Source organism: Pelmatolapia mariae, linkage group LG17 (genome assembly GCF_036321145.2).
Source record: "Pelmatolapia mariae isolate MD_Pm_ZW linkage group LG17, Pm_UMD_F_2, whole genome shotgun sequence".
NCBI lineage: Eukaryota > Metazoa > Chordata > Actinopteri > Cichliformes > Cichlidae > Pelmatolapia > Pelmatolapia mariae.
Window position 1 is genome coordinate 13,551,861 of NC_086242.1, and position 22,080 is coordinate 13,573,940.

Below are 22,080 nucleotides of genomic sequence, written 5' to 3' on the forward strand. Positions count from 1 at the left end.
TGTAGGGTAGAAAATAGTGGCAACTTCAAAAACGTTTGAGGAAAATGTGGTAAACTGTTCGACTTGTTTACAATTTGTATCCACCTCTCTCGTGTTTCTGCACAAGATGTATTTTGTTAAAGCAGTGTCATTGTGTAACCAGGTGAGTTTATCCTGCCAAGAAATGATATAATACTAAAACATCATTAAATACACACGTTGACATTAAAGTGTCAATAGAGAGCAAAAGAGGAGGAGGAGGTCAAAGTGGTTGAATGGGTCAAGCTGTTACAAAGGAGACTGCTGTAATCCCACTCACACCTTAAACCTCCTCACACCTTAGTTACAAGGATGTCAGATCACATTTGGGTTTTACTTGAGGACAGCTTGAGGACACTGAGAACTTAACATAATCTGAACACGTGCTTTGAGTCTGTGTGCTTGTGATTGTGGAAAAAAAAAGTCCCCATCAGCACCGTCAGTGATATTAGTTCTGGCCTTAAAAACTGCTGCAACTGGATACTGGCAGCTTTTTGCCCGTGTGTGCGCATGTATGTTAAAGGCTGCGTCTGTCATTTTTAAGCATGTGTGTTTGTCCACGGCTGCGGGTCATCTCCGCTGAACAATTTGCCCAGTGAGGTGTGACCACAGGCATTGTGATGGTGGCCACACAGTGGACTACAGATGCAAAGAGTGAGAGAGATAGAAAAATACAGAGAGACAGAGAGAGAGAGGGAGAGAGAGGGAGCGAGAGCAAGTGGGAGGGAGGGTGGGAGACTGGAACTCTGTTCCACACAGGCAAACCTACATAGGCTCAGAAACACGATCTCGCCTGCAGCACTCACACTCGAACACCGCTGGCTGTGGATCTTATTTCATACATCTGCGGGTAAGCACCTGACATGTTTTCACCGTCCTTTTCCTCCCTCTGTCTCTCTCTGTATGTGTATTTTAATCAGGTGGTCTTGACCAATAATAAGGGATGTGTGGATATGACTCCTATAATGCAGGCAGTTGCATGCTGGTATGCACACTCTAGCTGCAGTTTTACACACTGATACTCACAAACATACTGGATTTCATCAAACATATATAAGAGGAGGGGTTGTGGTTGATGTTGGTGTGCAGATTCTTACTAACATCTGGATTTCAAAGATGAGTAAGGGCTAAATATATGTGTATGTGTGTTCCTGTCAGTGAGGCATCTGGATAAATCTGACATATAAAGATGTTGGCATCTGCAATTTTCACTCTTGTGATTTCGTTTAGCAGTTGTATCTATATTCACTCACTTCGTTTTAGAAGGGTGTACAGATGTATGTATGTGCGTTTTGGAGTTAGCAAACCAGCAAATGCTCTTGCAAGAATCGATTGTTTTTTTGAATGTGCATGTGTGTGTGTGTTTGTGTGTCAGACTGCCCATTTACATGTGAGAGCAACACGCTCCAAGAAGCCGAACAGCGTAATCCAGAAGGTGCTCAAATTCCTGGGATTAACAAGACGTCTTTGGCTTCAGCTGTCACCATGGCAAAGGCAGCCTGTGGAAAGCCTGTGTTTGAAAGCGTCCTCTATAATAAGCGGGTTCACTGCATTCATCAGCTCTAGAGCTAACACAAGCATTAACCCACTACAATGTCATTCTCAATCAAGAGATTGATGAGATCTATCTCAGGGCTGGTCAAACTGGGATTTTTTTTAAAGAGGTGGTATTTAGAATACATTAGAAAAATACATTAGAAAAATACATTAGAAAAAGAATGCCAGAACCAAAAGATAATGCTATCAGAGTACCCTTGCAAGTGGAAGTGGATGTGGAAGTGGAAGCCCTGCAGGTGAAAATAGCAAGGAATTAATCTTGTTTGTAAATACAGTGACTCAGGATGTTGTTTGGTTGTCAAGCCAACGGGACTCGGTTGGGAGTCCAGCTTATGATGCTGCCTATTTGGACACATGTGGATGGGTTTAGCTATTCTTAGACATGAGAACAGCTCTCATTATGGTCAATAATGTCCAGGCACTATTGACTGGTTGCACAATTCCATTTGTGCACATGTTGCTGCGAACACATTAGTTACAGTGTAGGACAACAGATGGAGAAATTATTTTAAAATGATGACAAATGAAGAAAGATTAAAATTAAACAGGGGCAACTGTAGCTCAGGAGATTTGATGGTTTGATCCCTAACTCCTGTAGTCTGTATGTCCTTGAGGAAGATACTGAAGCTCACATAAGCGCTTGCTTATAGATTTATCACTTCTCTCCCTGTGTTGCTGCAAATACTGAATGATTGTTTATAATGTCTATATTAGGTTTATCACAAGGAAAGTTGTCTTACTTCCTGATCTAATAGAAATAATGCAGATTTAATGCTGCTTCCCACTGTGTCTGACTTCTTTGCCTCTTCCAACAACAGTTACTCTGGTTGTTTAAGTGTCGCCCATTTCAGCCGCCTAAAGAAAGCTGCCAACAGCTCTCAGAAGAAAAACAAAAGCACCATCCCCATCCTGTGCTGGTTGTGCAATCGACCCTTCAGTTTGGTAGAAGATCACTGGATTTTGTAAAGGTTGCCGGAGCTTAGAGGCAACCAGTCTCAACACAGGTGTTTTGTCACTATTCTATAGGCTCTGTGCAATCAGTAATAGCAATTTAAGGCAAAAGGGTTGTGCAGTTAACGACAGTTCTTTTAAAAATTGTCTGGGAATCTTAATAAAATTCTCACTTGTGCTCTTTTGTAAACATAAGACTACAGTCAGCAGGTGGTTGACCTAGGTTACTGTGAAGACAGAAACTTTGCTTTGCCTAAAAGGTTACTATTTCCTGGCCACAGTTATTAGCCAGTCACTGCTAATTTGAATAAAAACACAGTATGGCATCATGGCGACGTAACCACACACAAGATGTTGAAACGCTACTATGGAAGCAGAATTGCAAGTTAAGTTAACTGAGTCATTTCCTTTTTTTTAGTTTGCAGTATTGTTATGGCATTTAATGCCACAGAATTATTATTACACACCATGAGCAAAGACAATATAGTAGTTGTGAAAGATAATAAAGGAGGGTAAAATATCAGAATATTTGCATAGGAGGCTCTAAAGCACAATAACACAAATTTTTGATAGTCACACGTTGTTCAGTGCCTGCTTGATATGGAAAGCTTTCTAATTCCCAAGATTTAAAAAAAAATCCTTTCAAATTTAATACTTAAGTTTGCTCTTTAGATGGGAGATGGAGTTGCATTTAAAAAACAGAGGGCCCAAAGGCACGTGGGAGGACGCACGTGCACTTGTATGCTATTGCACCTACACATAACCATGGAAATAATACTAGAGTGAAAACTAGGGCTTGTAAATATGTACACCCACACAGCAGACTCAGAAAAAAACAACTATCACACACAACAGTAGCCATTTGCAGGGAGGTAAATTACTCCATTATCCTGGACTATGTCATTGATCCTCAGACCTTCCCGCGCTCATAGAGGGTTTGTTAAATAGTAATGACGCTGGCTGCAGTCAATTCATCTCTATTCGCGACTCCCCTCGCTATAGAGTCTCTCCATTTCAATCACTCTAGAAAGACCCAAGCCTCTACTTCAGTTACAAGGTTTATATTTCTTGTTTGACTAACTTAAACAAAATTTTGAGTGCACTGATAACAGAAGGGGTTGTCCTGCGATAGTTCCAATTAATTTAGAAACAGCATATGTTTCATGGAGAAACGTGCTGCACCACGTTGAAAGCTGACTGCGTGTCAGGTAGCTAATGGTCCCAGAGAAAATATGAGGTATGTGCTTTCTTGTAAACACAGACACGCTGAGACTAAAATGAAAGCCAGGAGTCTGTTGACAGAGTTAATAAAAGAGGTTCTGGGCAGCAAACTAAAATGAGCATCAAGGAGACTGCCGCAGAGTTTGCTCTCTTGGACTAACAATGTCACAATTGAATGTCAACACGGTGTTGTTCTTCTCCTCGCCTGCCCTTGTCTCTTGTTCTCGGTCCATCTTTCTCTATCTCTGCTCCATTGAGCACACTACAGTGCCAGGCTCCCCACCATCTTTGTCAGGAGCAGTGAGACAAAACGCCAGCAAAATAATAGAAGGGACTTGCATATTCCCCACAGCCACTTTTTTATAGCTCCTTTCCACTTGCTCGACTGCCTGTCAAACCAGACAATGCCTACAGCAGGCGTGTATTTGATGTGGGGAAGAATGGTAACAGGAATGTTAAAGGCAGTGGCATTAAAGCTCAAGCTGAGTAGGATTTTGGAATAATTGGTGGTTTGTAGTAAGATTATAAGATTGTTTAAATTTGACTCTGACAATTTGTGGTTGAACATTACTTGTAGGCTGCTTTGTTTACATTTTAAAGCTTCAGTTTGGCTTCAGTTTTTATAAGGTCATGTGAGAACATGCACATGAAATGTGTCACCCACAAAGAAATACTACATGGCTGAAGTTACCCTCACCTGTAAACTGCTTTATGCTATTAATTATTGCTTAAGTATTGCTTTTCTCTCACCGCTCTCATCTTTTTTTTCTTTTCTTTTTTTGGCTCTGACAAACCTATTTTCTCACCACAAACCAAATTTCTGATGAATGGAGCAGCCCATCTAGCATCTGCCTCACTGGTCCTTTAAACTTTAAGGCACTTTAAGACTTTGTTGGAAAGAAAATGTTTATTTTGAAATATAGTTCAAAACGAGGAAACACAGTTGCTAGAAACACAAATTCAAACGCATGCAACCTTTGCTGCGTATCTCCTGGACATCCTCTGATATTATGACTTGAAAGGTAATTTTAAAATTTTACATATGTTAGATACAAGAATAATCCTGATGTTGACGAATATGCATGAAAAATGTCTTAGTTGTGTAATCCAAGATCTAGCAAAGTATCTTTTGAATTGCACAACTGCTTCCAGTGAATGGTCTGAAAAGGCGATATCATAGGAAATATCATGATTATTCGAGAACTGTGCAATCGCTACGCTAAGGGAAGCGATCATTTTACACTCGACATGAGTCTACATGAGTTTCCCATTTACCACACTGCAGGATACTAAATGAAAGTGATACTAAAGTGAAATGTGAGAATGTTAACCAAAATAAATTATACATACTAACCCGCTGTGTAAATAATTGATGATTTATACAGCAAATCAACAAAAGGGCAACTAGGGATGAAAGATAATTTGCCCCATGCTTCAACTAGATGTTTTTCCCTTTCTCTAAGCCTTTAAAAACTGCTGTCAGAATGTCTTGAAGAATTCAGGAGAGTGCAAGCGTGGGTGTGTGGATCTACTACAGAACAGTACATGTAGGCGAACAAGTTGTACTAACATGCAGAGTCAGATCCAAATTCATCTACAATCGTATCACTCATATCACTGCATGCATGAAATGCGACTGTATGCAGGTTGGCTGGGGCAAGCTCGAACACACAGCCATCTAAAAACATTCTCACCTCCTTGGAATTGGATTTTCATGCTGTTCAGTCAAAATGCTAAAAGTGGGGAGTGTGTGGGAAGCTTCATGTTTGCCCCCCCTTCCAGTTCTCAGTCTTCATATCTAAGCATCTGACTGTGTGCTCTGGCTGATTTCATTCCTTCAGGCAGGGAAGAGAAGGGTTGATGGCTGGACAAAGCCCTGCTTTCCTGATCAGAGGAAGTAATCCAGAGACATCGGGATAAGCAGTGGCTTATTGATCTAAATTGTATGCGTGCTAAAGAAAATGGCAACACATGAGAGATCAAAGTTAACAGGCAGTGCTTTGAAAAAAAGAGGGATTTAAATAAACTTGTCATAGCGAAAAAGAAAAGCTGACAATGAAGAGGAAGTGTGACATGACTGATAAAAACAACGAGAGCACGGTAGAGAAGCTTGACTGTGATAGCAGTTTTCTGTGAATATTAATGCTTTTTTTTAACTCCCACACAAAAAGACCTTTCTCCACTGCTTTAAAGAACAAATAAATCTGAGATTGAAAGAGAGCAAGACCAAAGCTGGGAGTTATTGAGGAGGGAGTTAAGTACAGCTATGCATACAGGTTGTTGTTCTCACAGGGGAAATTCCTTGGGTGCTCCAGTCTTTTCACTGAGGCAACAGGCTAGTGACTTTGAACCATTCAATGCTCCACAAAAGAATAAGTGGTCTCTCTATTCTTCTCAGAGTCTAACCTCCCCCCAACCCAACTCTTATACATTATTTCTCAACCACTCCTTATAGAAGAGGATGTATATGAAAGGAAGTGCCTTCTCTAATTCATCAGTCCATGTAACAGCCCAACCGCTGCGACACAGTGAGCATGCGAGCAACAGCATGACATAAATACTGACCACGGCATCTGACAGAATACCGCTAATTGTGGGGTGTCCATAATACTTAAGCTCTTGTTGTGATTTGTGGCGGCTGACGTATTTTTTAAGGCTGCTAACTTCAGCAGTCGTTTGTAATGAGTGGCATCGTTTCTATACTTTTTTTTTTTTTTTCAAAAATTTGCTTTACAGTCTGGAAAAACAGCTCAAAAGCAGGTCATGCTCTAAGAAAACTCCGCCTTCCAAAAAGTGAACAGATGCAAATTCTATCAAGTTTTCATCAACTCAAATTTAGCCGCCAAAGATTGGATGAAAAGTGTGTCACTGATGTCCTCTGTGTTCTTGTCTTCTAGGCCATATTTGCTGGCAAGCCAGCCAGACCCATCTCAGGGAGCAGGAGAATGGAGAACAACATGTGACGGATCTGCGCACCACTTGTCGAAAGCATGCTTCGCCTCCACTGGACCTTGGCCTTCTTCTTTTGGTATTTTTTGCTACTTCACAGAGAGGCTGCAGCTGACGAAGAGGCCCCCTGGGGATCAACGGCATCAAGTGAAAAGCCACCTGAAAATAAAGTCAGCTCGTATTGGTGGGCCCAGGCTCTGCCGAAGCTCCCTTCCCTTCCCAAATTGCCGTTCGGTATTTCCTTATATGGGAGTTCAGATAGTAAAGAAGAGGTAGCTGCAGTGACCACACCTGCCAAAGGGCTGACAGAATCAAATGATCAAGTCCAAGAAGGCTCAGGATCTGGAGACGAAAGCATTTTTGAAGCATCTCAGTCACCCACCACTTTGACTCAGGGGCTCCTAACCAGCGTGACTAAGATAAGAAGCAAATCACCTCCCACAGGAACATCAGATTCTCCACACAGCAGCATAGTTCTGAGCGACAATGATACTCTTGTTTCCGACTCCTACTCTCCCACAAGCGTCTCTATCAGAAACACTCTGTTCACCAACAGTCCCACCAGCACTAACGCTCCTGAACAGAATGCAACACATACCCACCCACCATGGGACACAACATGGGTAGCTGAGCCCAGCATGAATGCCACCGCACAACACCTTCAAGAGAAACACAGTGTTCCTCTGGCGAATGAAGATTTTTCTCCAGAGATCTCTTCAACAATAGCACCAGAAACCACAGTTCCCACTGCCTTGACATGGGCAGTAGCTCAAACCACGACAACAAACCCAGGACTTGTGGAGATCGCGCTGACCATGGGACACAAGGTGGGGCCGGCTGCTCACACTGCTACCCCAGAAACAATATTTAGCAGAGAACCACAAGATGCATCTGTTAGCATTACCCTCCAAGCTGGAGACTTCACTACATCAGAAGTCCACACAACTCAAAGCAGAACTGAGGCCAGGTCGTGGGCCATGGCAGAGGAGCCAGGGGTAATGTCTAGTGCCCCGGGGATCGATCATAAACCAGTCCTGGAATCCACAACAAGCACAACTCAGATCCAAAAGGTTAACTTACCAACTGGAGGTAAGCAAAGTTAAATCAATAGTAGCTGGATTGACTTGAAAGATGTGATCAATCATGTGTTGACAGGTCTTTAGTGTTCAATAAATGGCTGTCAAAACGGCTGCAGACAGATGAAAGATCGATGACATGTTTGACATGGCATGAAGTCAAAGGTCAGAAATTTGCATAAAACCCAGATCCAAATGAATCCTTGTAAACAGTCACTGAATACGAGATGGAAATCATCGTTAAAATTATTACACACGATATTCAGCATTTGATAAATGGATTGAATCTAACTGCCAGCGTGATGATGGTTTTGAGAAGTGAGAGTTGCTTAATAAGTAAAGCAATCAAAAACATGCTGAAACCATTGACAAAATGACACGTCTTTATTATATTTCCAAAGCATCAAGGGAGAAGAAATGATCAGAATGTGTTGAGTAAAGTGTTGTGGGTGGTTAAAATGAGATTTCAAGTGTTGTGTTGTTGTTTACTGGTTAAATCTATACCCCAAGTTAATTTCGCATTGCACAATTGCTTCCAGTGAGTAATTTGGGCCACCCTACTAAAAGAAATTATCTCTTTAACCACCTATAATGTGTTTTCATCAGTAGATCAACTCCAGCATTGCCTATGCTAAAACCAGAAAAGGGAAGTTATTTTGTTTAAATGTTGTGGGGGTTGCTGGGTGAGGAAGGGGGAAGAGGAGTTGCTCTCCTCGTGCGTATAAAGCGAAAGATGTTAATCTGAAATAGCTTCTGGTAGCCTTTATGTCGCAGGAGACCCTGACACGACACCAAGGCAATACTTTCCTATCGCTTGCCCATCCCCCAACCACTGGTGGCAGTCTGGGGTCTGAATACTTAACGAGCCCTCGGAGGGAGATCCTCCTCCAAGTACAGACACATTCATCATGTGGGGTCAAAGGTCGGTCCTGAAAATGATGAGTCGATTATTCTCAGCAGTTGTTTGGTGGATGGGTACACACAGCAGTGTCCTAGCTTGTGTAGGACACAACTGTTTTCTGTTTCTGCAAATAGATCAGATATATGTTAATGTTGGAATTTACTTCAAATATAATTTTTAAGTTGTTTATAAAGTACAATTCGGCAAAGGAGTTATAAAATTAATCGGGATGAAATTGTGTTACTTGATGTTCTTATAGAATCACTGTCCTAATGTCATTTTTTGGATTTAGTTAATTTAAACCACTAACTGAATACATTTTCAACTTAACTTTAGATACTCACCAATTACAAAAATATTTAAATGCTGCGGTGTTTATACTTACCTATTAAAAAAACATAAAATTTGCCATTTGAGTAGTTTTCTTCCAGTTTTTGTATTTTCTGTGTTTATCACAAAATTGTAAATGTCTTCATTTGTAATTTTCTGCGCACTTTAGTTCTCCAAGCTCAAAAGCTCAAGATCAGCCTTCGACCTTGAAATGCAATTGTTTCGCCATGTGCTGTTTACAGATTTGAGAATAGATTTTTGAGCTTCATCAAGATACTTGCAGTTTATAGTGTTGTTATGTTGAAATCTTGAGATTACAGTTCTTCCATGAATGTTTTTTTCTGCAACAGCAGTGTTGGAATGCAACCATTCCCAATCCCATATCACCCAGTCTGCTTTGGCTGCGGGTATTGAAGCTGACAGTTATTATGTTTTGTCTGCCGTGATCAGTGTTGTCTGCACTTGTTTTTCAGCTGTGCGTGGTGTGGTGGGATACAGCACAGAAGGTGGGTGGGGAGGGCTGCTGTGTTCATGTATCAGTATTCTAAGCGCACGCTCAGCGAAACCACCGCCTCTCCTGTGGGACCATCCGCTCGCCAGTCGCTGTTCATGGATGCTGAACATGCTTCTTGCCATTTAGTCTCCTCCCTCCTCTCTTTTGGCCATGTATTTTCTCTCTGTACAGACGCAAACCCCTGTCACCTCGTTTCATGGATAAAAATGTCGGCTGTTGCTTCAAAGGTTGAAAATGCCCTGACGAGCAGCTGAGAAGCTTCTGATCATTCACAAAGAAATGTAAACCAGTAACATAAGACTAACTGATGTGCTAGTGGACTGGAGTCATGCAGTGTTTAAATTATTACACATTACCAAAGGACACAAGTGGAGATTAATAGGAAACTAACAGCATAGCAGCTCTGTGTTATCATACTTTATCCTGATGTGAGCATGCTATCTGTGTGCTGTAATTTATTTGAAAGCTGCATGGGGTGAATTGTTTCAGGTGTTGGACACCTTCGCCACAAAAGAAAAAAAAAACAGGGGGGGGAGTTACATTGATCGAGGGAGCATTGCCCTTGAGGAGGCTGTCAGGTGTAAAAATAAAACAGCAATGAAAACAGCCATAGCAAGGTCAATTATGAGAAGAGAAAGTGGGGGGGAAAAGGAGTGAAAGAGAACTGAGGGGTGAAAGTGTTGGTTTTCTCAAACCACTGCTGCTAATTTTCATCCAAAAATCTGTCTTTTACCCTGCTCTCTTTCCCTTCCTCCCTGTTTCCATTACCGCACTAATAGTCATTGGTGAGACTAGACCCTTAGCACACTCCATTAATACCTACAAGGATATATTGTCTCTGTGATCCAAGCACTGTACCCAACTACTAAAGCGTGGCCAATGACAGAGTAATTGATTATGGAAATGGATACAGAGCATGTGACATGAATATCTGATGGCCTTTTATAGATTTTACATGGAAAATGGGCTTTAGTGCAAATAGAGAACACTGCTGGGGCTTACATATTATGCTAATCTTCTCACAATACTTGCTTTACCAGCCTGGTTTGTTTTTAGGATTTGACTCACAACTCTTAGGCTGAATAAACTCCATGAAAAGAACTGGCTGAGGAACATATATTAAGCAATGGGGGTGATTTATTACTCTAGCCCAGACTGATTTTAAAGTAAGAGATGCTCTGGGTTCCTGTGTAGCTGCCTTAAAGATGAACCAAATTAGCAACAACGTGATGCAATTTTGCGCAAGTAAGTCACATTAGAAGCAAAATTCAAGATGAGAAACTTTATTGCGCCACTGTTATGAAACTAATTATTAGTAAATTTCTTACAAACCATTGCATTCATTCGTTTCATCAACTCACACAAGGCTTTTATAGATAACCAGAGAGTAATGGAGTGCAACATCATCTCCTGTTTATCATTTCTGGTAGCTAAAGATAAAGGGGAGCTCCATCATCACTATACACTGTGTTATTGTGGTACACTTAAACTCGCCACGGCCGCTAATTATGTTTATTTTTATTTTGGGTGGCCATAAATGAATTGAATTATATGAAGCTATAGCCTGTGGTGAGGAAGGCACTGAGACATTCCTTTTCTGCTGTGACTGAAAAACAACTGAATGAGACTTTAAGGTCACGGAGACCAAAGGAAATTATGGATGTACTAATTAGGTAGAGGCATACATGATAAGTCAGCAGAGGTGTGGAAAGTTGAGCTGTTCAATAAATAAAGTGGAGAGTTAGCACATCCATATTTAGCTCATACATCCCTGTCAACTGTCTACTGTTTTATTTTGCAATTTCAGCAGTCTCTTTAAAAAGCTGGTCATCAGTTTGTGATGAGCTACAGATATGAGTGAACTCTCTCGTCACTCTCTCTTTCTCGTTTTTAGCAGATCTTGTTTGACGTTGTTATTTACTCGCTGCCTGCACTGCAGATCTGTAGTGATTTAGATGTGACGTACACACACTTGGCATTAGCTCCCTAAAAAATCTAAATTATGAGTTGAACTTAACTGCGAAAAATTTTACAACAATCAGAATAATAACAAAATTGCAGTGAGAATATATTGCTTACATTTCTGGCAACACAAAGTAATTGCCCGCTAAACCTAATAACTGGTTGCATCACCTTTGGCAGAAAAAAACTGCAATCAAGCATTTTTGACAACTGGCAATGAGTCTTTCACATCGCTGTGGAGGAATTTTGGCCCACTCTTCTCTGCAGAATTGTTTTAATTCAGCCACATTGGAAGGTTTGTTGAACCTCATGCCAAATCACCTCAGTCGGATATCAGCCTGGACTTTCAGTAAGCCACTCTAAAACCGTAATTTAGTTTTTATGAGGCATTCAGAGGTGGACTTGCTGGTGTGTTTTGGATCATTGTCTTGCTGCATTACCCAAGTGAGCTTGAGCTTCAGTTCATGAGCTGATGGCTGGATATTCTGCTTCAGGATTTTCTGGTAGAGAGTAGAAGTCATGGTTCCATTATTACAGCAAATTTTCCAGGTTCTGAAGCAGCAAAACAGCCCCAGACCATTACACTACCACCACCATGTTTGACTGTTGCTATGATGACCTTTTTATGAAATGTTTTATGCCAGAAGTAATGGGACTCATCAGTCCACAGAAAGTATTTTCCAAACATACCAGGGCTATCTAGATGTGTTCGGCAAATGTCAGATGAACCTTTGCTTTGGGACAGCAGTAGGATAACCTTACCACTAAAACCACTTTTTTACCCCAAACTGACCCTAACTGGAAAATGAGGAAAGTGAGGCCTGCAGTTCTTTAGATGTTTGTGACCTCCTAGATGAGTCACTGATGCAGTCCCTGAGCCTGGTTGTGCCTGGTTTCTTCCTGTTAAAAGACAGTTTTTCCTTTCCACTGTCACCAAAGTGCTTGCTCATAGGGGTTCATCTAATTGATGGGGTTTTCTCTGTTTTCTCTGGTTCACTGTAGTGTCTTCACCTTAAAATCTAAAGCACCTTGAGGAACCATATAAATAAATAAATAAATATTTTTGCACCATATAAATAAAACTTAACTGAATTGATTTGCTGTTCCTTGCCTGGCTTCCACAAACAGAGCTAGACCAGAGAAAAAGCCCAGGACATACACAGAGTTTTATACTATTATTTTAAAAACTCATAATGTTAAACATTAACAAGCATAGCAAGCATATGTAATGAAATAAAAAGGTAATGTGTAACATGTCCTCATCAAATACAATATTTTTTCCCTACTAATCATTTGTTTAGATAGACCGCAATATAATAACATAAGCAAAGAAGACACTTTAATAGTATTTGGAAATTTAACTCAAAAAACTTAAAATACAAACTTGTAGCGTGAGATACTGCTGTGTGGGTGCGTACATGAGCTATATTATCTCTTTGTTTTTTCTTACTCTTCTTGGCTGAACTGTAGCTCTCGCTGTGTGAAACCGATTTATTGTAAGACTTTTTAAACTAACAGATGAGTCGGGTACTATCTGCTTGACCTAGATTAGTCTCTAAGATAGAAGGCATTGCCTTGTAGCTGTTCTGATTTTTTTCATAACTCATTATCTTCCACTTTATTTGGTATTTTTTTCATTAATATTAATTCTGAACTTATAGCCTAAAACTGTACCTGGTATCCCTGGCTTCATTACATAGTCAGCTCATCCGGTTTTCCCAACAGGTTCATTCAGCGCCCTAAATCTTTTCTTCTGTCTTTGTGACTGTTGTAACACACAATTCCTGTGTGGGTGGCTAACTATGAAAATATTTTGTGATTCAACCATACTGAGCTAAAGGGAAAAGAACAGTATGGCATTTTTGTGTAGTTATTAACATTAGCATTCTCTCGCCGTCTTTCTTGCATCATTTTTCCTCTTTGTCTCCTTTATGGAACGCAGCAGCTCTAGACACAGTCTGGATTTGCAGTGGACCAGGATGTACACACCCATGCACATACACATAAGGATGTCAATGTAATTAGACCACACAGGCCTATTCCACTGTGCTATGCTATGGATGACTGAATACAACTAAGTGGGTGATAGGCCGATCCCTGACAGAACTGGGTTAAGAAATATAGTTCTTCCATTTGCTACAGTGTTAAACCTCAGATGTGCTTTGAGCAGAGAACAGAGAGGGTTAAGTTTTCTTTTGGGTATGCTAATCTCTTTAACTCAGACTACTTTAAAGATGCCAGTGCTATTTAAAATGCTATTTTAATTAAATTGATCGCTTTGAGATCTCGCCTAGGTTAAACTGCATGTGTCTCCCTAGATCTGCCAGGCAAAGAGGATAAGGAGGATGAGAAAGGTGTGGTTCAGTCGACTGCAGACGATGATGGTGACATAAGTTTGGCAGGCATTTCCACGCCATCCACTGAGCTGCAACAACAGACAGGTGAGCAAACACATCCCTCGAGATGTAAACAAACACTGTCTTCCTTCAAAACTCTAATCCATTTTAGAAGCATGTGTTTGCACTGTCATACTGTTAGGAGGACAAGCAAAAGTCTGCATGCTGTTACTTTCAGAAGCCATCCTCTAAATGTTTGCGTATGTATAAATCTGTCAGAAGACTGGGAGAAACAATTACCTGCATCTATTGCCTGAGGCTACTAATTGCTTCCAATGGGAGGGGGAAAAAGTGCTCATCCAACAGATAGGGAGCAATGCCCAACCACTGAACAGACTTCTAGGTACTGCTTCTAAAATACACAATTATTGATCCAATGATAACAGTTTCTATTACAAAAATAAAACACGCAGTAGTACAAATCTTGCTGGCCAATGATTATCATCATTAGTCATCTTTTTGCATTATAACAAAGCAATATCCGCTATATATTTTATATATACAGCTGATTTCTGATCAGATATTTTTTGAAGAGATTCACTTTCAGCCCACTTCACAGAAGCAGCTGTAACCCACATTACCTCACCCAGAATAGCAGATACTGTCAAGTGGTTTTCAAAAATAGACTTCAAATGTGCCACCTGCTGAATATGGCTCGCAAGTAAGTAAATGAAACAATAATATTACTAGTGTGCGTATCTGTTATTTAATAGTGTTCTCCCTAAAGCAAAAAAAAAACAAAACAAGAAAGAAAAATAAAATAAAATAAATGTGCTAATGAGAATGTCTGCTACGCATAAAGTTATCGTAAAATCTCTTCTGTTTGTCTAAGCAGGCCTGCTGCATTGTGTAGAACTGTTTAAGTGAGAGATAAAACCTCTGTTGTACAGGTCCCAGCACAACTGGCCCCTCCTTAGTTTGCATCGGATTTCTCCATGAGCTCCTATGAAATTACTTTTTCTGAAGTGAGCCAAATTGAAGATGAAGGCGATCAGAAGAAAACTACATGGGTCCCTTAGTTTAGTGATACAGAATCAACATGCAGTGAATTAAAGATGGGTGTGGGGTAGCTGGAGTCCACGTATCATCAGAAGAACCCTTCTACTTCATTATCTTAGCTGGTAGACATGTGAGGCACCCCAGGTGAGACCTTTGAGGGTTTATTAGTAAGGCTGAAAGCAATGAAGACATAAATACAGCCCTGTGTACCAATATTGTTCCCACTGTGGGTTTGCTGGCTAATTTGTTTTGTGGCTGAACTGTCTTAAGAAAGCTCTAGGACCTTTTTTTATCTACCTTGAAGTGCTGGTAGTAAATAAATATTAGCTGTACAAAACAGGATTTTTATGTTTTGTTTTGTTTTTGTTTTTTTCAATTTTGTGTGGCTACGGGGATGCCAGTTGGTGGATTGGTCGACTCCTGAATGAAATGCTACTAGTCTAAAAATTAGGAATCCTCTAAACATTTGTGACTTTCCCCTACTTTTTTCCCAAGCCCCACCTAGAAGTTCACATCTGTGGATTTGGAACTCGACTGGATGATTTAAATACTTATGTTGCATAAAATCCTGAGTGTAAACCTCCCCCACTAGAGTTCAGGTTAGAGAATGGCAAATAAATCTGAACTCTCTTCTCCCTTGCGGCACTGTCTTGTGACAACCATAAGCAACCTGCACTGTTTCACAAGTAACTATAACGACAAGTAGCTTGCTGCAGTCACATTTTCGAAATCTGTTGTTGCTACTGCAATGAAGGCAAATAATTATTGTTACATAAGCTGTCACATAAACGAGAGAAGATGCGAAAATGATCCATTCATTCAGATTTGATGCCTTGTCTTTGTGCGGAGGTTTTGTCTGAGCTCCAGAGGTGACACAGCTTTGTTACTGAACATTGCCATGCTAACACAAAAATGCTGAACATTGTGAAATATGGGAGCACTGCCACTGTAAACATTTTACAGTAGCCATTAACGGCGAGCTCAAAGCACCATCGTATGTCTCACAGAGCTGCTCATTTTATATCTTTGATCCCAACAAGCAGAACAATTCTCAAGTAATTAAAAGATTACACTTTGTTTTTGATAGTTCTAACCCCTCAGAGTCCACAAAAGACCTCTTGAAGTCTTTCTGTCTAAAAGGTTCCCAGCATGAGAGGCGAGAGTGTGTCAGAGGCAAGAGTGTGCAGCCGCCGGCACATACCAAACCCTCCCGAGGCCGCTCAGTCGGCCAGCAGCTCAGATGGGACTCTTATTGACATGAGGAAACAAAACAGGGCGATCATTCAATACCCATCACGTTTTCCACTCGCCCTGCCTCAGTGGAATCCAAGTCATTGCCCTGGAAAGCAGACAAGTGGGCACACAGGTCATTGACATAATGCATATACTAGAACACACCTACTTTATCAGTGGCCCCCACATTCAGAATGTCTGCAGCCATGTGTTTGTTTAATACTCGAACCACATTTCCCACACAGCTACTGTGTGCTGTGATAAGATGACATAGTTGGAGTCTGTGCGAATACATAGACTGTTTCTATGCTGCTAGTGCGATAACTTTTACAAGATTAAACATAATTTTATCTTATTTTTATTTGATAATAATGAGTCTGTAAGATTTTTTTTGTTTGTTTTTTGCATTTTGCACTGATGCAACATGGAGTTTGAATTAACCAGTTAACCAATTATCATTTCACTATACTGGAGAAAGGGTTACTGCTGACCTTGATTAATCTTTAGATATTTATTTATGCTTGCTGCATTGCACCAGTGCTTGTCAGCCCACCACATTTGTCCAGACTTGAATATCGTGTTACAGACATTACACATTCCCAGACAATGACTTCTAATGACACTAGTGAGCGCCGACTTTTCCTATAATGGCATCATGAGGTTGACTTTTTGAGCACTGAGTGCTGCACAACTAGTATTGCATGTCTTTAGCGTTCCCGTTTTGTCAGACTAGCAGTCCAAAAGTCAAGGGTACTGTAAATATAATGAAACAGAACAGGGACAGTTATGAAAGTAATAAATGTTTGACCACTTCGTGTTATATGTCAAAAAGGTGGTTTTATTTCTGTCATTTTTTTAGGCAGGTAATCAAAATTTGCTTGGAGCGCTTTCAAATTTAAAGCATGTCTCTGTTCCACACCCATCAGGGCTTGTGTTTATAATTCAGTCATTCTGAATTATGGCAAATTAAATGTCAGCATGGAACAGGATGTTTAGTTCAATTTTGCTTAACAGACTTAATGGTTGCACAGCGTGTACTTAGCAGAGCAGAATGTGGTGTGAATGTGCTGACTGCAAACTTGCACATCTAAATCTCTTTCCTGCTCTTAATAATCTAGCATCATCGATAGAGAGAGAGAGAGAGAGAGAGAGATGTGTAACAGAGCCATGTTGAATGCATCTTGCTATTAAAGCTTCATCAAGACTTAAGTGGAAAAAACAAAACAAAACCACTCACAAAAATCGATCCTTGCGTTTCCGCCCGCTGCTCTGGATCAGCTCAGGGTGTGAAATAAAACTGCTGCATCACATTTAGAGATGCAGAAGTGGGCCTATGGTGGGCTCGTATTTCCTCAGGCTTGATGTTTTCATCAGTACCTGGGGCTGTGACTCAGCACTGAGGTCAGGAGATAAATGTGAATAATGACAAAACAAACACAGGCAAACAGCAGAGAGGTGCTTTTGCTAAAGCGCTTGTGAAAGTCCTTTTCTGCTCATAGGGATCTGATGATGGCTTTGTTCACAAGTAGCTTACAAATCCATGTAAATGCAAGGATTCACACCCCAAAATGAACGCATATATAGACACAGGTTTTATGGAAAGCACAAAATAAAGGAGTTTTCACGTTAGAGAAAAAAAAAAAACAACGGCTATTTCCATCTGGAGCCGCTGACATATTAAACGTAATAGAAACTGCAGCTGCCATACATTGAATCTATATACTTGGAAAAACACCAGGAAAAGCAAAAAAATAAAGCATGGGAAGAGACTTGTAAAACTCAGGGCTGTCAAAGAGAAAAGTGGATTTGGTAAAGAAAACTGTCCCTGTTCAAAAATAACAAGCCCACCTATGGGAGTTTCCCTGTTTGCAGGCGGGAGTCGAAGGAAAATCAAAAACAAAAGAATGAATTAGGTGACCAGGACAGGGTGGGATGGGAAACGCAAGAATATAACCCATAAAAGACATGTGAGAAAGACTTCAGAAAACCACATGAATTCCGCTTTTATTTTTACTCAGGAAACAAATTAGACATCTTTGGCCTATAGGCAAAGATTTGGGGGGTTTGCGGTTCTAAAGTCTACACATTCATGTTCTTAAACAGGCATTTAACATTACCACCGGATATAATGGATTCTTCAGTGAACGCTAGATGCGTTTCAATTACTGTTGCAGACAAAAGTAGTGGGAGTGCCTTTTATCTGCACTTGGGCAATATTTTAATCAATAAAAACATCACTTTCTGACACGTAAATGATTCCAAAATATATCTATGAGTGTGCACTTCATTAAATCTGCCTGCTGTGTGATTTAATAGGCTGTCAGTTTATCCTGCCCGTTTGTCCCTGTCTCTGTGGTCTCTTTTAGCACCTGGATTTTTATGGTGGAGTTATTGTCTCTGATAAGCCTGCAGCAGAATGACTAATGATCCTGGGTGTGTGTGCAAATCCCTGATATGCAGTTAGAAGCTGTTTCTCTTCAGCTGCATTTGAATTCATATTCTTTATAAGCTTCCATTGTTAGCATGGGTCCTTCTTTTTTTGTTGTTGTTTTGCTCTTTTTCATGGTGAATGCAGTGTCGGTTGTGCTTTATGAAAAAGAACAAGCACCAGGATGTGGAGCTCAGTGATGAAGAGACTAGAAGGCTGAAAAATGTTTGTCTGATTGCCCATCTGTGAGGCATTATGCTGTGTGAAGTGCCTTATGTACATCCTATTCGAGTAATTGAAGTGCATAAACATGTACAGGGTAGATGAGCTTTGCAGACATCTCTGCAAATTTCATACAAACACACATATGCATGGCTACTCCTTAATTTACAAAGCCAAGCCACTTCCTTTGCAGTGCTAAAACATGTCTAACAAAATCACAATTAACTATAGCTGCATGGAAACTCCAGATGGCTTACGTAACGCAAGAACTAGCTCTTGTGGTTCGGAGTGGGCTGATCTCACTCACACACACTCACATCACACACCCACACTCAGCCACAAATGCATACCTCTGCTTTTGGGCCTCGCTCGGTTTGAACTGCTTACAAGATTTTACACAGGATTAGCACATTAGGAGAACTTTCCCAATCCTGGGCCTGAGCCCATTTGTTTTCTGACTCAGATAGTTTTACTATTAAATGCTTCTGTGTATTCTCATTAGAACTCCATTAGTGCATTTTCAAGTGATATAAAAGTGTCAGCACATGTTTACAGCTACTGTCAATTCAAAGTTTATGCATTTTCTTTTTCTCTGTTTTTATGAAAACTCATTCAATTATTAATGTTCCAGAATCATCTATACTTTTTTCTTTTTATAGACCTTCCCTCTGAAACTCCCCATATACTTCTGTATACTGAAGACTGGATGTCCACCTCAACCAACGTCGCTAAAGAAGGCTGTAATCGCTCCACCACCACGTGGGATTCCACAACCTACATGGACATTAAGCCCACAGAAAACGCCACTGCCATCAACCAGTCAAGCAGCCCCTTTCTGATCCCAGCTCCACCGATGTTGGTGCCCTTGTACACGGACTGGAACAGCGCCATGGCCACGTGGGGCCTGGCCTGGGAGGCCCACATTTACGGCGCTGGTTGCGTCTTTGCGATGCTGACGATTGCCTCAGCGCTGAATCTGCTCTGCTTACCACTGCGATGCCCAACTGGTTGTGGCTACTTTGCTCTGGTTAGCCTGTTCCTATTAGCTGCTGGTTGTACCAGGTCCTTCTCACTCCTGTATGATGCCTATGGCCACGAGGACCGCCTACCCTCCACAGAGGCCTCACTGATGCTCTACGAAGCACCGTTTCCCTGCCTCACTGCAGCTTTTGGTCTGGTTTTCCTTCTCCTGTCCATGCGCTCACGGATGCAGCTTTCCTACTCGGCCTTTCAGAGACCCTGTTTCCTGGCCTGCCTGGTTGTCCTGCATTTTGCCGCTGCTTTCGGTCCAGTTACATTTCTGAAGTTCTACCAGCAAAAGCCTCCTCTGTGCCTCTTTCTGTCACTCATCTCCCGGGGAACCTTTGTGGCACTGGCAACTTTTCTATCAGCTGCCTATTTTGTGTTCTATATCTACGTGCGGGCAGACTCAAAGCACATCTATCACCTGAATAACACATCTCCAACGCCTGCTGAGCGCTACAACCGCTGCCCTTTTGCTGAAAGCAGGGAGTGGGATCGTGCTGCTGCAACGGTGTGTCTTTCAGCATTGTTTTCATTGGCATGTGCAGGACTTCAGTTATACGCAATGCTCAATGCAATGGGTGTTGTGGGTGGAGCGGAGGTCTTCCATCCTTGGCCGTGGTGGGCGTTCCAGTTTAGCTGCAGACTCTGTGAGCTTGGGGTTTGTCTCACCTTAGCCTTAGTGGTTGCACAGCCAGTTTATTGTTCTGACCACCTTCCAGCTGCTGGAAGTTGTTGGACCGAACTGTTGGCATCCAAGTCACCCATCCTGCCTGGAAGCTACCAATGGACCCTGAGTCAGCAAGAGAAGCTAGCTATTGTTGACACTATTGGACTTGGAGAGACTGAGAGTCTCCCGCTTTACACTCTGGTGGATGAAAGACTTGGCAGCAGTCTGAATGGCCTGGACCTCCTCTACCACAGTAACCGGGCTTTGGCTTACCGAGACCTGGACATGGATTTACAGAGTTCAGAAAAACCTGAAGATACAGGTGGCAGAGAGCCTTCAGGTGCATCTTCATTCACCAGTGACTCCACCGCAGACCTACGTCCACCTTCACCCATCAACCTACGTCGCAGCATAGATGAGGCGCTCTTCAGTGAGGCCTTGTTTCCCATGAGCCTCTTCAGCCCTGCTAGGCCTTTTCAGTGCAGTGACCAATCAGTAAACAAGCACTGGACACTTCCCAGCAACGGACTCTGTGATCCCGTCTCTGCCGACGCTGGCCTTTATAGGACCTCCTCCTGCGTGGAGATAGCCTCTCAACCCCAGCCACACGAATCTGAGGGTAATGGTGTTGAAGGTGCTCCGCCATCTCCCTCCCTGAGCTCTTCTTCCAGCTGTTCATCACCTGAACGATGGAGGGGAAGCTCTTCCTCCTCTTCCCTCTACCGAGCCTCTCTTGGAAGCTCGCTGGTCCTCTGCGCAAGCCCAGAGAGACATGCACGACAGCTTCTCCAACAAGGCGGCACGGGTAACGTGGCATCCTCTGGCCACCAGGGCCATGCAGACCTACAGAGGCACTATCACACATTGGGAGCAGCCTCACAAGAGAGCCTGGACCTAGACACGTCGACAGAGGCAGACCGATCTGTCCAGGAGGAATTCATCAGTGTTTGCAGACAAATCGATGCTTTGAGCATCTGCAGTGAGACTATTGATTTATGAAGTAGTCTGGTCAAATGAGGGTTATACTGAGGACTTTAGGGTGACTACTATGTGCAGCAAGCTGACTGTCCAGGAGTTTTACAAATTGATAGTGCATGGCTAGCGGTGTATACACTATGGAAGAGCTACAGCTGCCAAAATATAGTTTTTGAAAGGCTTTGTTATGTGGTAAAAAGATTAAAGGGTCTAAGTGCCAAGAATGTCAAAAGCCAAATGGTAATTTGTAACTTTTACATGTTTGATAAAAGCAAGTGACATTTGATACAGTCATTTAGTGAGTGGTGATCTAACAAGAACTGATTTGTACAAATAATTTTATCGCATTCCAACATTCCAATAGATAGTACTGTGAGTGAAATAAGCACTTATTAAATACTACTGAAGTCAGACTCCTTCCAGTTCTACAAAATCATCAATTCTCATGTCAAATGAATGGGAGTTAAGTATTTCAAGCTTAAAAAACAAAAACATACCACTAAGCTACGCATTTGCAGTTATGATGCAGCAGTGCCCTCTACTGGTATTAAGCACAAGCTATTTATCACATGCTTCTATATAAACAATCCAGACAGCATATTAATGACCAGCTTACTAACTTATTTATGTTCATCTATAACTTTGTCAACATATT

The 22,080-nt window shown here is 41.5% G+C and overlaps 1 protein-coding gene across 1 annotated transcript; it reads left to right on the forward strand.

The window, feature by feature from the left end:
• Nucleotides 1–772: 772 nt before the first annotated feature.
• Nucleotides 773–22,060, forward strand: prrt4b (proline rich transmembrane protein 4b). The gene is made up of 4 exons (XM_063460558.1): nt 773–868; nt 6,645–7,785; nt 13,798–13,920; nt 19,417–22,060. The coding sequence occupies exons 2-4, from the start codon at nt 6,738–6,740 to the stop codon at nt 21,447–21,449; spliced, it is 3,204 nt and encodes a 1,067-aa protein (XP_063316628.1). The 5' UTR covers nt 773–868; nt 6,645–6,737; the 3' UTR covers nt 21,450–22,060.
• Nucleotides 22,061–22,080: the final 20 nt, after the last annotated feature.

Excerpts from the sequence above, each read along its gene's own strand:
- prrt4b (XM_063460558.1), top strand. The coding sequence starts at position 6,738 with ATGCTTCGCCTCCACTGGACCTTGGCCTTCTTCTTTTGGTATTTTTTG. Across the intron at positions 7,786-13,797 it reads GGTTAACTTACCAACTGGAG|ATCTGCCAGGCAAAGAGGAT; the intron begins GTAAGCAAAGTT and ends GTGTCTCCCTAG. Across the intron at positions 13,921-19,416 it reads TGAGCTGCAACAACAGACAG|ACCTTCCCTCTGAAACTCCC; the intron begins GTGAGCAAACAC and ends TTCTTTTTATAG.